The following is a 13,668-nucleotide window of genomic DNA, read 5'->3' on the forward strand; positions in this document are numbered from 1 at the left end:
ACAGAGCTCCAGGAGAGCTGGAGAGGGACTGGGGACAAGAGCTGGAGGAACAGGAGCCAGGGAATGGCTGCCAGTGGCAGAGGGCAGGGCTGGATCTTGGGATCTTGGGCAGGAATTGTTCCCTGGCAGGGTGGGCAGGGGCTGGCAGAGGATGCCCAGAGAATCAGAGAATCACAGAGTATCCTGAGTGGGAATGAACCCCCAGGGACCCCCCAGTGCCCCTCTGCCCTGCCCAGACCCCCCAACAAGCCCAGCCTGGGCATCCCTGGATGCTCCTGGAGCTCTGGCAGCCTCGGGGCCGTGCCCATTCCCTGGGGAGCCTGGGCAGTGCCAGCAGCCTCTGGGGAAAGAAGAGCCTTGCCCTAAAAGCCAACCTAAATCCCTGCTGGGCCAGCTGCAGCCGCTCCCTGCTGCTGTCCCTGTGGCAGGAGCAGAGCCCGGAGCTGTCCCTGCGCTGCCCCTCGGGAGGAGCTGCAGCCCCGGGGAGCTCTGACCTCAGGCTCCTCCAGGCTCAACTGACCCAGTGACCTCGTGGGGCCCCTCCAGACCCTTCCCCATCCCCGTGTTCCTCCTTTGGACACTTTCCAACAGCTTCTGATCTTTTCTGGAGCCCCCCAGAGCTGTCCCCAGCACTGGAGGTGAGGCTGCCCCAGCCCAGAGCGGGACAGTCCCTCCCCTCTGGCCGCTGCTGGTGGCCCCGGTGTCCCCACACAGGGATGTCCCTCCTGGCTCCAGGGCACGGCTGCCTCAGCTCCCCTGGCCATGAGCCAGGACCCCCAGGACCTTCCCTTCAGCTGGGGCTGCCCCTGGATCCCTGGCAGTGCCCAAGGCCAGGCTGGACATTGGGAGCTCCTGGGACAGTGGGAGGTGTCCCTGCCATGGCAGGGCTGGCACTGGGTGGGCTCTGAGGTCCCTCCAGCCCAACCCTTCTGCGACTCCGATTGTGCGAACAAGGCAGGGGATCAGCCGGTGTTTCCGCAGCTGTGCCTCACGGCGGAGCGGGCCCGGAGCAGGCACAGAAAAGGAAATAAAGGCAGGGGGAGAACAGGGCGGCCATGGCGGCACCGAGCGGGGTCTGAGGCGAGGGGCGGGGTTTGCTGGCTGGGGGCGGGGCTTGTGGTCATTGTGGGCGTGGCCAGCGGCTGTGGGGCGTGGTCTCATCACGTGTGGGTGTGGTCAGTGTGAAAGGGGCGTGGCCATCCCGGCCCGGCTCCGCCGCCATTTTCCGCCCGGCGGCGGCGCGGGCGGCAGCGCCGGGGATCGCTGGGGATCGCTGGGGTGGATGGCGCCGCTAAGGAACGCTGAGCAGCGATGGGGAACCGGAGCGGAGCCCGTGGAGATTCCCCGCCGCGAGGTACGGCTGGAAGGTGGCGGTGTGTGCGGTGTCGTGTCCCCCCTGCTGCCCCTGGGCCCTGCGGTGACAATGGAGCGGGTCCCTGAGGCGGAGCCCGGGTCAGGGCCGCCGCTCCAGCTGCGCTCCCTCCCGGGGGTTGCCTGAAGGCTCCGCGGCTGCCGGGAGCGCTTTGCTGCCGCCGTGTGGGGCCCAGGCCCGTGTGGCGCCCCCTGAACTGCGCATGGAGCCCCAAAAAGCCGCCGGGTTTGCTTTTGGCAGCGTCCCGCTCGCTGAATTGACCCCCGCGTTAGCCGGGGAGCTGCCTGGGGGTGGCTTTGGTGCGGGGATCGCATCGAGGCCTGGTGTTTGTGAGGCTCTCGTGGCTCAGGCGCGGTTCGCTGCGGCCCCCGCCCAGGCTGGAGCATCCCCGAGGCTCCCGTGTGCCCCACTCGGATCCCTCCATGGGCAGATCCCAAAATCCCAGGGGCTGGAAAAGCCCTCCCAGCCCATGGAGTCCCAGCTGTGCCCGATGCCCACCTTGTCCCCAGGGCAGAGCCCTGAGTGCCACGTCCAGCCCTTCCTTGGGCACCTCCAGGGATGGGCACTGCAAAGCTCCCTGGGCAGCCCCTGCCAAGGCCTGAGCTCCCTTTCCATGGGCAAATTCCTGCTGCTGTCCACCCTGAGCCTCCCCTGGCCCAGCCTGAGGCCGTGTCCTCCCCAGCACTGTGGCAGCCCATGGAATAAAGGGCTGCTGATAATGGCCTTGGGTTATTGTGGTTAAATGATTTCCATATCCTTAGAAGCGGCTTATCCAGAGTTTCCCAGCAGTCGAGGGTGGGAATAACGCTACAGCCACAATGTGGTTCCCTGGCTCGGGTGGGTTCAGGGGAAGGGGATTGTACAGAGCTCCGGGGCCATCAGAGGATGGTGCCAGGCTCTGCTCAGTGGTGGCAGTGCCAGGAACTAAAACACAACAATTCCAGCCCAGCCTGAGGAAGAGCTTCCTTCCATGGAGGGGCAGAGCCCTGGAGCAGCTGCCCGGGGAGGGGCTGGAGTCTCCCTCTCTGGAGCCACCCCAAACCCCCCTGGGCACGTTCCAGTGTCCCTGCTCCAGGTGACCCTGCCTGGCCTGGGTGACATCCAGAGGTCCCTGTGCAGGCTTAGAACGCTCCTCTGCAGACTTCCCTGCTGTCAGTCTCTCTGCCTCTCTCAGTTAATCCCATAAGCTGATTTCTGTAAATAAATAGGCCCTCAGCTTGTTTCAGAGAATTGGGGGTGTTTTCCGATGAACTGAGGTAAAGCTTTTCTGAAATATGATCCACTGACTTTCAAAACCTCAAAGGTGCTTTTGTTTTGTTTTGTTTTTTCCTGATTGGAAGGAAATGTAACCCCATCCAGCCTGAACCTGAGAGCCACTGGGATCATCATCCCAGGGCTGGAGCCCTCTGGAGCCAGGCTGGGAGAGCTGGGGATGCTCAGCTGGAGAGGAGAAGCTCCAGGGAGAGCTCAGAGCCCCTTGCAGGGCCTGAAGGGGCTCCAGGAGAGCTGGAGAGGGACTGGGGCCAAGGGCTGCAGGAATTGCCAGGAGCCAGGGAATGGCTTGAGAGTAGGATTTGATGGGATCTTGGGCAGGAATTGTTCCCTGGCAGGGTGGGCAGGGGCTGGGATGGAATTGCCAGAGCAGCTGGGGCTGCCCCTGGATCCCTGGCAGTGCCCAAGGCCAGGCTGGACATTGGGAGCTCCTGGGACAGTGGGAGGTGTCCCTGCCATGGCAGGGCTGGGAATGGGTGGGATTTGAGGTCTTTCCAGCCCAAGGCAGTGCTGTAGATTCCATGAAGTGCAGCTGGGGATGCTGTGCAAGTGTCACCCTGAGTTCAGGAGCTCCAGGAAGCTGCCAGGGGATCTCCTGTGGGTACAGCCAGGGCTTGGGGGGCTGCACTCACTGGTGTTTCCATGGCTTCTCTGCTGCAGCTCTGAAGAGGATGAGGAAGGACAGCTCTGCAGAGTTCTGACAGAAATGGTTTTTCCCTGGAATCTCCCTGGCACTGAAAGATCTGCAGGATAAATCCAGCTTGAGGCAGCTGTGGAAGCCTGGAGATGAACACATTTTATCACTTTTTCTCAAACATTCTGAGGTGCTGAACAAATAAGCTGGCTTTGAATATGCACCGTGTAGGAGACTCCGTTGTGATCACATGGAGCCACGTGTGATTCCCACTGGGATTGTTGTTATCCCTGACAGCGTGGGCAGCAAGGATCCGAGGTGCACAATCCCTCTGGGCGTGGAGTGCTTTGAACAGGGCCTGGGATTAACTGCAAGGCTTGACAGGGAAAAGAAGTCATTTGCCAAGTGAATGCAGCATTCCCAAGGCTTTCTCCTGAAGGGAACATTTTGAGCAAGCTGGAAAATCCCAGCCTGAAGGTGCAAGTGCTCTTTGAACTGACTTCTGCTTGAATAAATTAATAGAATGAGGGGAACGTTGCTTTAGGCTGTGGAATTATCAATTGGCCAGGTCCAAGTTCCCAAGATTTCTCCAGTGACCTTTACAGTTCTGCCAGAACTCTGGGCACAGGGAGATTGACTTCTCAGACACGGGGTTTTAATTCACCTGGTTTTAACAGGTGTCTTCTATCCCAGGTTAATATATGAATATACAGGATTAAGCTTGAGCAGAGTGTGCTCTGGCCTGATTTTAAACTGGTTGTTTTGTAGAGAAAATAATTCCAGTTGTATTTGAAAATAATGTTAAATTAAAAAGCAGTTAATTTTTATTAAACCTGAAGGGGAGGTTCTTTAAAAATAGATATACCTTTGCCCAGCTAACTCAACACCAGGTCCTGTGGGTATTAATATTGTGGGGATATTAAATGGAGTAAAAAATAGTGAAGAGAAGGATTCTTTTAATAGATCTTATGCATTAAAAAATTCTAACATAAACTTCATAACTCCTTTATAATTATTTTTTTCTAAGCTGCCTATTGATCTGTTCCCTTTCTGGAAACCTTTCTTACAACAGTGAGATGAGTTTATTTCAAACAGAGCCAAGCAAAGTTTGTTTTCATTGTGTTAATGAAGTTGGAGTGAATGGCATTGAATTTTCAGATACTATCTTAATGCAAAGCTAATATAAAAAATCGTACCATGGTTTCTGTTTTATTTGAAATGGTAAAAGCCCTTTCCATGTGGAGAAAGGAAAGTGCTCTTGCCATAAAATGGACAAAATTGCAATAAAATAAGGATCAGTGCCCCCTCCCTCCCCCAGTAACTCTTTCAGTACCACTGTCCTCCCTCAGGCAATGGAGAGGGTAAAATAACTGTACAGAAAGCTTGGTTTAGTTAAAAGGGATTTACTAAGGTAATTTATTGTGATAATTTAGTAAAATGTGCATGTTTTTCATGTATTTGTAGGAACAGAAGCAAAATGTTTCTTTCAGTAGCAGAGGGGTTTCTCTGCTGATCTCCATGGGAGCCCTGATGGATGTGCCAGTGCCTTTCTGTCAGCTTGGTAAGTTCCAGAGCCTTGGGTTAGAGAGGAGCAGGGCTGGGGGCTCATTAATGCCTTCATAATCCTGCTGAGTTAATGAAGTGAGGGAGCATTACTGTGGAGCTCTCCTGGGGTAATTCCCAGAGTAAGGATCTCTTGGCTTACCCCTGCACCCTCTGTTCTGTGCATAAACCTTGAGCAGGGGCTGGACCAGGCTGGGAGAGCTGGGGGTGCTCCCCTGGACAGGAGAAGCTCCAGGGAGAGCTCAGAGCCCCTTGCAGGGCCTGAAGGGGCTCCAGGAGATCTGGAGAGGGACTGGGGCCAAGGGCTGCAGGAATTGCCAGGAGCCAGGGAATGGCTTCAGAGTAGGATTTGATGGGATCTTGGGCAGGAATTGTTCCCTGGCAGGGTGGGCAGGGGCTGGGATGGAATTGCCAGAGCAGCTGGGGCTGTCCCTGGATCCCTGGCAGTGCCCAAGGCCAGGCTGGACATTGGGAGCAGCTGGGACAGTGGGAGGTGTCCCTGCCATGGCAGGGCTGGGAATGGGTGGGCTCTGAGGTCCCTTCCAATCCAGGCCATTCCATGATTTTGCCTCCCTGTGTGTCCCAGAACTCTCAGTTCCATGTGAGGGTTTTTCTTTTTTATTCTGATTTTTTCCAGCACTCCTCAGTTTCTGGATTAGCAGGTGAAACAAGCAGAGTTTGGCTGAGCTGTACTTGTTGTGAGGAGGGGATTTGTTAGGATCCTTTAATTCTGTAAAAATGGCAAGATCATCATCCCAGAACCTCAGACTGGATTGGGTTGGGAGGGACCTTTGTCCCCACCCAGAGCCACCCCTGCCTGGCAGGGACACCTCCCACTGTCCCAGGTGCTCCCAATGTCCAGCCTGGCCTGGGACACTGCCAGGGGTGGTAGAAACTGCAGTGAGGCTGAAGAAGATTCCCATGCAGTTTCCAGACCATCTGTATTTCCTCAGGCTGAGTTTTCCCAGTTACTTGTTCTCTTGGCTGTGTCTCCTCTGTAAGAGTGTAACACAAACAGTTCAGCTTCCTTTGCTAAACTTGTTTGTTGAAACAAAGTTCAGAGGTGGTTTGAACTCAAGCTAAAAGGAATTTGGCTAGAGAAGAGGCATTGAAAAATCAAATAATGCTCACTGGAATGCACCAACAACTCAGCAGACACAAATTATTACAAATCTGAGTTTGTGTTCAGATAATAATAACTGTTAAAACATTGCTTTATATATCCCCAATGCATGTTTTATTTTCTGAATGGGTGATCTCCTGCCTTGTAAGAAATCCACTGTTCTACATTTAACTGCAGTTAAAGCCATTTATTTGTGGATCTCCGTAAAGATTGTTTAAATTTTCTGATTCAAGGTCCAGATTTCTCTTTTCACAGTCGTGCTGACTGTGGCACATCTTGTTAGCACAACAGGTCAAGGCAAAAGAGAGTTCTAGGGAAGATAAGGGAGGAACTTTCCAAATGGATTTAATGTAAAAAAACCTGAGAAGAAATGTGTTTGGAATTAAAGTAGTGACTGTTTTTGCCAACTGAGTGTGGGAGTCAGCATCTCCTGAGTCAGAGGCATGACCACAAAATGCCTTTCAACAAGAACAGGAAGTTTCCCCTTGCTACACTCAAAGCAGAAGGGAGGCTAAAAAGTCTTGAGAAAAAAAATAAATTAGAGGAGTTAGAACAAAAACTTCAAGTATTTTGGAGCACTGTGTTGAAAAGATGGGAATAATGAGAAGCTGGGTTGGTCAATTAAAAGACTCCTGGATGCAGTGGGGTCCAGGGTGGATCACAGTGTCCTAGGGAGGTTTTTTTCCCTGGGATGTAGGAACCTCTGGAATTACAGGATTGCCCAGGGAAGCTGTGGCTGCCCCTGGGTCCCTGGAGGTGTCCAAGGCCAGGTTGGAGCAGCCTGGGACAGTGGAAGGTGTCCCTGCCATGGCAGGGGTGGAATTGGATGTTCTTTGGGGTCCTTTCCAACCCAAACCATTCTGGGATCTATGAGGATGAGTCAAGCAACAATGGAATATTTTCCCAGATCAGTTCTAAAAGTCTTGGCATGGCTTGAAAAATACCTTTGAAAAGGTGTTTGAATACCTTATTCAGTAAGGTACAGTCAGAGTCCTCCAAGACATGATTTGATGAGACCATCTTGGGTGCTTTTGCTGACACTGAGTCTTGAACCTCACGTGGAGGGAGCAGAGATCTAAGAACCAGCTCCTCAGAGCTCCAGGCCCATGGACACTTCTCCCAGGCTCTGGAGAAGGAGGGAAAGTCCTAAGAAGATGTGAAAGAAAGTAACAGTTCCACCAGGGAATGCTTAGTGTGAACCCAATTGTTGCACATGAGTATTTGCAATAAGAATCAGATCCTGTGGATACACCAGTGCATTAATACAGAGTTTCAATTTCCAGTGTACCTCACCTTTCTGTCTACAGCTGTTTGCAGCCAGGATGGTAAGAGTTTTATTATCTTTAAAATGCTTTACCTAACACATTTCATAACTTGCACATACTCATCAGTCATCATTTTGGAACTTCATGCTTGTTGGAGAAAGAACTTGTAGAAATGTAATCCATGTGCACAGTGCTTTGCATTGCTCTGTCTGTTGTGCTGAGTTCTCACCTGTGGCTGCTTTTTGGGGGCAAATCCTGAGCTGATCTAAAATGGATTTATTTATTAGACTTGTTGCAAGTCTGACTTGTTTGTTGGGTTTTTTTGTGGGGTTTTTTTTTGTGCTTGTTTATTTTGGTTTGGTTTGTTTGTTATTTTTATTCTTTCCTTTCTAGAAAAAATAAAACTCCAGATGGACTCCCACAATTTCCAGCACATTTTGTCCTGGCAGGAAAAAGATGACCCAGCTGTGCCAGCATCCTACAACGTGCTGTACAAAGACCGCAGGCAAGTCACACAAAATGAGGCACAAATTTTACTTTTAACGTTTATTGACCCAAAGAGGAGGGAGCTTTGCAGTGCCCATCCCTGGAGGTGCCCAAGGAAGGGCTGGACGTGGCACTCAGGGCTCTGCCCTGGGGACAAGGTGGGCATTGGGCACAGCTGGGACTCCATGGGCTGGGAGAGCTTTTCCAGCCCCTGGGATTTTGGGATCCTCTGAAAATACTAAGGCTGAGGGTTTTTATTTTTCTTAGTTTTTCTGGGTTTCTTTCCCTCAGAAATGCTCTCCTCACACTCCCATGCCTTCTCATATCAGAGAATTGAGGCTCTTGCTCTTTTCTGCAGGTGGCAGACCTGGTTGAGTGCTCGGCAGTGTTCAGGTATTGCCCAGCTCTCCTGTGAGCTGACAGAGGATTTCAATGACACATCTGCGGTGTATTTTTACTATGTTCAGAGCGTTGGAGGAGCTCAGGTGCCCAGTTCTTATGTGCATAAGTTTGAGCCATTCACTCAGAGTAAGTTCCCTCTCTGCATTTCTTCTTTTTGTAGTTTTTATTAGCAGCTCATGCCTCTGTTATGTTCTGCTCCCTTTGCTGTAAGCCTCCACTGGGTTGGTGGCTATTTGTATCTGGTATTTCATAGATCTATTACAAAGCTTCAAGCATATAGATAAGTTTCTGAAATGAGTAGTTCTGATAAAGGAGTAAGGCTCTGGTTTTGAAATAAATACATATATATATATGTAATAAATACAAAGGAAATACAGTTGTGCATTGACAAATGCCAAGTAAAAATCTCTTGGCTGTGTAAGATAGATAATTTAAAAAACAACATTGTTTTTGTGTGTTCAAGTAGTGAATGCTGAGTTAAAAAATGCCAGGTCTGCACCAGGTGTGGGGAAAAGATTGATTGTTTGTCCATCAGTCTGCCCTCTTCCCTGCTGAAGATATTTGTCTTTAATGCCAGAGGTGGCTTCACCCTTGGCTTTGCTTAAAATTGAGTTTTGAGCTAACAGAGGCAGAAATTGAGGAACAGCTGGAGAGCTGTGGAGGATAAACTGATCATGTCTCCTTTGAAGTCAGCAGAGGCAGCTGCTGTGTCCACTTCCAGAGTGAGAAATGAGGGAACATTGGAGGGAATGGGGAAAATGGGCAGAAGGAGAACTGAAGGGCTGGAGAACATCCCTGAGGAGGAGCCCTGCAGTCCCACAGCAGCTGGTTTAATAGAAAGCACAGGACTAGGGGGAGAGGCTTTAAGCTGAAGGAGGGCAGGGCTGGATGGGATCTGGGGCAGGAATTGTTCCCTGGCAGGGTGGGCAGGGGCTGGGATGGAATTGCCAGAGCAGCTGGGGCTGCCCCTGGATCCCTGGCAGTGCCCAAGGCCAGGCTGGACATTGGGAGCAGCTGGGACAGTGGGAGGTGTCCCTGCCATGGCTGGGCTTTAAGGTCCCTCCCTACCCAAACCATTACAGGATTCTATTCTTGCACTTCAACATCAGCTTTAATCTCAGGTAGATACAAATCTCTTTGAAGCTAAAGCAAAGCCTCTGTCCCCTTTCTGCTTCTTCCACCCCTTTCCCTTTAAAATGTGTCTCTGGGGGAAGTGATGATTTGGCTGTGGATGTTGAATGTTGCAATGCCTCGTGGATTTACAGCGGTGACCCCTCTGGAATGTGCTGAGCCAGCTCAGTATGCATCAGAAATTGAATTGGTACTGGATGAAGTGTGTCTTTTTTCCATCAGTTTTTCCTCTTTCTTGTTTTCCAACAGCAATTCTGGGACCTCCAGAAGTGAGTATCACTTCCTGTCCAGGCTGCATCAATGTCACCATAAAGCTGCCAACCTCTCACTACAGGGACAAGGGAAAGCTGCTGTCTTTAATTGATATCTATAAAGAGCTGTATTATGATATCACCCTGAAATCACTGGAAGGAGAGCATAAGGTAGGGAAATTTGGGGCTCAGTTGTGCTTTAAGGGAGGAACACAGAGGGCATAAAATGGCTCTGATGGTTAACAGCTTCCCAAAAACAAATATGTGAATAGAAGCAAAAGAAAACATAGAAATTGATTTCTTAGAAGAAAAGAAGGACCATGGCCAACAGAATCTGAGCTTCCTTCCACTGCAGGGGGACAGTCTGGGAGAGTGAGCAGGGGCTCTTTTGAGCCAGTGAGTGACTTCAAAATGTTGTTTTTCACTGCAGAGGCCACGGCAGAACACCACTGAAGAAGTGTTTAGTACTGTCATTGAAGAATTGTATCCTGGCAGGAATTACTGTGTGTCCGTGGTGGTCACTGCCTCCCTGAACAAACATTCCATCCCCTCCCCCTGGAAATGTGCCACTGCAGACTCACAGCCTCAACAAGGTAACGGAGCTGTGGGCAGGGGGTTGGTCTGAGAGTGCCATGTTTGCTTTTGGTGTAGGGACATTTACAGCTCAGTCCTAAAAAATGAGTGATCACAGAAATCATGGATTATCCTGAGTGGGAATGAACCCCCAGGGATCCCCCAGTGCCCCCCTGCCCTGCCCAGACCCCCCAATAAGCCCAGCCTGGGCATCCCTGGATGCTCCTGGAGCTCTGGCAGCCTCGGGGCCGTGCCCATTCCCTGGGGAGCCTGGGCAGTGCCAGCAGCCTCTGGGGAAAGAAGAGCCTTGCCCTAAAAGCCAACCTAAATCCCTGCTGGGCCAGCTGCAGCCGCTCCCTGCTGCTGTCCCTGTGGCAGGAGCAGAGCCCAGAGCTTCAGTGGCAGAGAGAAACATTCCAAGAGAACCCATCGTGGGTATTTAGGAGTGGAATATAAAACCCCATCGACTTTGGGGCAGCAAATCTCTTGGCAATCCCCTGAGCCATCTCCACCAACTGTGCATAAAGATGGAGTCACTTCTGTTTTAGAAGCTAATTTGAGATTTGGTCTTGTTTTGACTTTGACTTTCACAGGTCCCTTCTAACCAAAATTAATGGTGATTCCTAATAGCTGTTGTGACTGTGAGCTCTGCAGTGTGGTCATGGGACACTTCCTCCATGTGTGTTTATTTGATTTTTTTTCACTCCAGGGTATCATGAAATTGCAGTGGCAGGTGCTGTCTGTTTTTCACTGGTAATTGCTGCAGTCCTGAAGTGTGTGCATGCAGCAGGTTTCATTGACCCGAAGATATCCCTTCCTCAGAGCTTGGTATGTAACAGCTCACATCTGCCCTCTCTGGCTGGCAGGAGGGAGTTTAACAGCTGCAGTCTCCAGTCCTGTGCTTTAGGTACAAGTTATGTCAGAGCACAGAATATTTGCATTTGTGGTTTTCCTCAGTCAAAGGATCTCTAGCCTGCTAAGTTTTATCTTATCTTCAGAAAAAATCTTCAAAATCCACTTCTTCCTGCTTCTGTGACAAGTTACTAACAGAGAGGATCATCTCACCCTGCTCAGGGGAATATCCAGGAATATTCCACCCAGTTCTGGTCCCCACAGGGCACAAAAGGTGTGGGCTGGAGCAGGGCCAGGGGGTGAGCAGGGGGCTGGAGAACCTGCCCTGTGAGGAGAGAGTGCAGGAGAAGTTGTTCCACTGTTTTATAATAATAAAATAATCTCTCTCAGACTTTTCTCTGTGATCAAGTGTTTTAGCACCTGAGGAAGCCAATGCAGAGGCAGCTAATTTTTTATTTTCATAGACTGAACTGCCCCTAAATTTCAAGCAAAAATAACAAGATTTCTTGTTTCTATCAATTGCTTGCTTGGTTTATATTTTACAGTCTCTGACTTTTTACATTTAATTCTGTAGGATTTTTCTGCATAAATATTTTCCATTTTCTACAAACTTACCCAGAGCAGATGGCTGTCACTTTTTGCTAAGACTTTTGCCTCATGTTTCTGTCCTTTGCTGTGTCATCACTTTCACATCCCAACAATTGCTGAACGCTTTAAAAAGGAGTGTCTAAGGTTTATTTATTTTTTTATCGTCACCATGATTCTTTAAATATTGAATAATCCTCTGAATTGCAGAGGGAAGGTGGGGCTTGGGATGTTAAAATGGTGAAAATTGCTTCAAATGATAATTTCTAAAGGAAGTGAAAATTGCTCAGCTGTGCTAGGTGACTGCAAGGGTTGAGAGAGTGACAAGACTCACCTCACCCTGGCCCAGGTGCCCAGAGCAGCTGGGGCTGCCCCTGGATCCCTGGCAGTGCCCAAGGCCAGGCTGGACATTGGGAGCTCCTGGGACAGTGGGAGGTGTCCCTGCCATGGATGGGGATTGGAATGTGATGATCTCTTAAGATCCCATTCAAACCATTCTGGGGTTCTGTGATGTTCAGGAATGGAAAAGAAGGTGAAATCCTAGATACCCTGAACTCTGCAGAAAAAGCTGACATGGTGGCACAGAAGGAATAATTTGTTTAACAGCCTTATGGCTGGAGGTTATTTGGGGTTTTTTTCATGGTTTTGTAAGTGTGGATGCACTGATTTAATTCCTTTTACTCTTCCAGGAATGCATCAGGCAGTTGGCCTACTCAGCTTGGGTGTATGAGCCAGAGGACACGGCCTCTGTGGAGATCATCCCCAAAGAGGTGAAGAGCAAGGCCAGGGCGTGCAGAGGCAGTGCCAGCGATGACAGTGACAGCAGTGACAGTGACAGCAGTGCCCCGTGTGACCACAACTACACGAGGCGTGAGGGGCTGGGCAGGGGCAGCGTGCCCCGAGGCTGGCTCACCCCCAGCACCCTGGGGCAGTACTCGGTGAGCAGCAGTGAGCACAGCAGCAGCCAGGCTGGGGACAGCGCGGCTGCTGAGCCACACGAGTCCCAGGAGCAGCAGGGACACCCTGGAGGAGAAGGAGACATGAGGAGTGAGTTCCTGAGTCCTTTCTCTGAGTCCCAGGGGAACAGCGAGTGCTTCACCATCAGCTTACAAACGGTGCAGCTGGGAAGCCTGGAGCAGGACGGGCACAGCTCTGCAGCTCCTCCAGCCCAGGAGGATGAGGGTGACTGGCACTGTGCTCATGATCTGCAGGCAAAGCTGCTGGAGGACACGGGAAGTGTGGAGGATGCTCCTTGTTCTAATGACTTCCATGAGTGGCAAGATTCTTCCTCTTCTGAGGAAAGCAACCCTTCGGACTCAGACACAGAGCATGGGACAGGGTACATGAGGAGATGAAGGAAGAGCTACTTTTACTTTATTACAGGAACTGAATTCTGCACTGCACACACAGATCTTGTCCTTTCATTAACATCCTGCAGAAAGAGCTGGGGGTGTTTGTCTGGAGAAGGATCTGGAGAGACCTTAGAGCTCCTTCCTCTGCCTGAAGAGGCTCTAAAACAGGGGCTTTGGAGAAGGGATGGAGGGACAGAACAAGAGGGAATGGCCTCAAACTGACAGAGACCAGTTTTGGATTAGAAATTGTTCCCAATGGGGGTGGGGAAAGACAAAGGGCTGCAGGGCCAGGAGCCAGGGAATGGCTGCCAGTGGCAGAGGGCAGGGCTGGATCTTGGGATCTTGGGCAGGAATTGTTCCCTGGCAGGGTGGGCAGGGGCTGGGATGGAATTGCCAGAGCAGCTGGGGCTGCCCCTGGATCCCTGGCAGTGCCCAAGGCCAGGCTGGACATTGGGAGCAGCTGGGACAGTGGAAGGCTGGCCTCTCAACCAGACCACTTTTTCAATTTTTTTTTTGTTCTTTATTTCTGTCATTGGATTTTTGGGAAGCCTGTTCTGCTGGCTGCATGCTCTATTTGTGCAGAGACAGCTGATCAAGTAGAATAATGGGGGCAGAGACAGGAATACTCAGCTGACAAAAGAGTAGACCGAGGCATTAGTACACTTTTTGAATTTATTTTTATATCATTTTCTACAATTAACAACTCATAATAAAATATTTTCACGACGTTTAAAATCCCCGCGGCGAGAAGCCTCGGGGCGTGAGGGGAACCCGCCATGCCCGGCCCGCCCCGCGGGGAAGCGGAAG

At 50.9% G+C, this 13,668-nt stretch overlaps 1 protein-coding gene across 3 annotated transcripts; it reads left to right on the plus strand.

Annotated features, from left to right (window-relative positions):
• The first annotated feature begins 1,255 nt into the window (after positions 1-1,255).
• On the plus strand, positions 1,256-13,575 carry IFNAR2 (interferon alpha and beta receptor subunit 2). Of its 3 annotated transcripts, XM_058840924.1 has the most exons (10): positions 1,256-1,354; positions 3,305-3,596; positions 4,743-4,839; positions 7,248-7,289; positions 7,623-7,734; positions 8,074-8,243; positions 9,498-9,670; positions 9,930-10,092; positions 10,782-10,900; positions 12,199-13,574. In XM_058840924.1, exons 3-10 carry the CDS (start codon positions 4,797-4,799, stop codon positions 12,862-12,864), a joined length of 1,488 nt encoding a protein of 495 aa, XP_058696907.1. In that variant the 5' UTR covers positions 1,256-1,354; positions 3,305-3,596; positions 4,743-4,796; the 3' UTR covers positions 12,865-13,574. The 3 variants fall into 3 exon arrangements, with proteins under 3 accessions (XP_058696907.1, XP_058696897.1, XP_058696917.1); XM_058840914.1 differs by lacking the exon at positions 1,256-1,354 and having other exon boundaries at positions 3,280-3,596; XM_058840934.1 differs by lacking the exons at positions 1,256-1,354; positions 7,248-7,289 and having other exon boundaries at positions 3,280-3,596; positions 12,199-13,575.
• The last annotated feature ends 93 nt before the right edge of the window (positions 13,576-13,668 follow it).

Source organism: Poecile atricapillus, chromosome 1 (assembly GCF_030490865.1).
Source record: "Poecile atricapillus isolate bPoeAtr1 chromosome 1, bPoeAtr1.hap1, whole genome shotgun sequence".
NCBI classification, from domain to species: Eukaryota; Metazoa; Chordata; class Aves; order Passeriformes; family Paridae; genus Poecile; species Poecile atricapillus.

What these genes read in the sequence shown, in the direction of transcription:
- IFNAR2 (XM_058840924.1), top strand. Translation starts at nt 4,797, where the DNA reads ATGGGAGCCCTGATGGATGTGCCAGTGCCTTTCTGTCAGCTTG. An exon ending in AGCTGTTTGCAGCCAGGATG is followed by an intron (nt 7,290 to 7,622) that starts GTAAGAGTTTTA and finishes TTTCCTTTCTAG; the next exon opens with AAAAAATAAAACTCCAGATG. An exon ending in AGACTCACAGCCTCAACAAG is followed by an intron (nt 10,093 to 10,781) that starts GTAACGGAGCTG and finishes TTTTCACTCCAG; the next exon opens with GGTATCATGAAATTGCAGTG.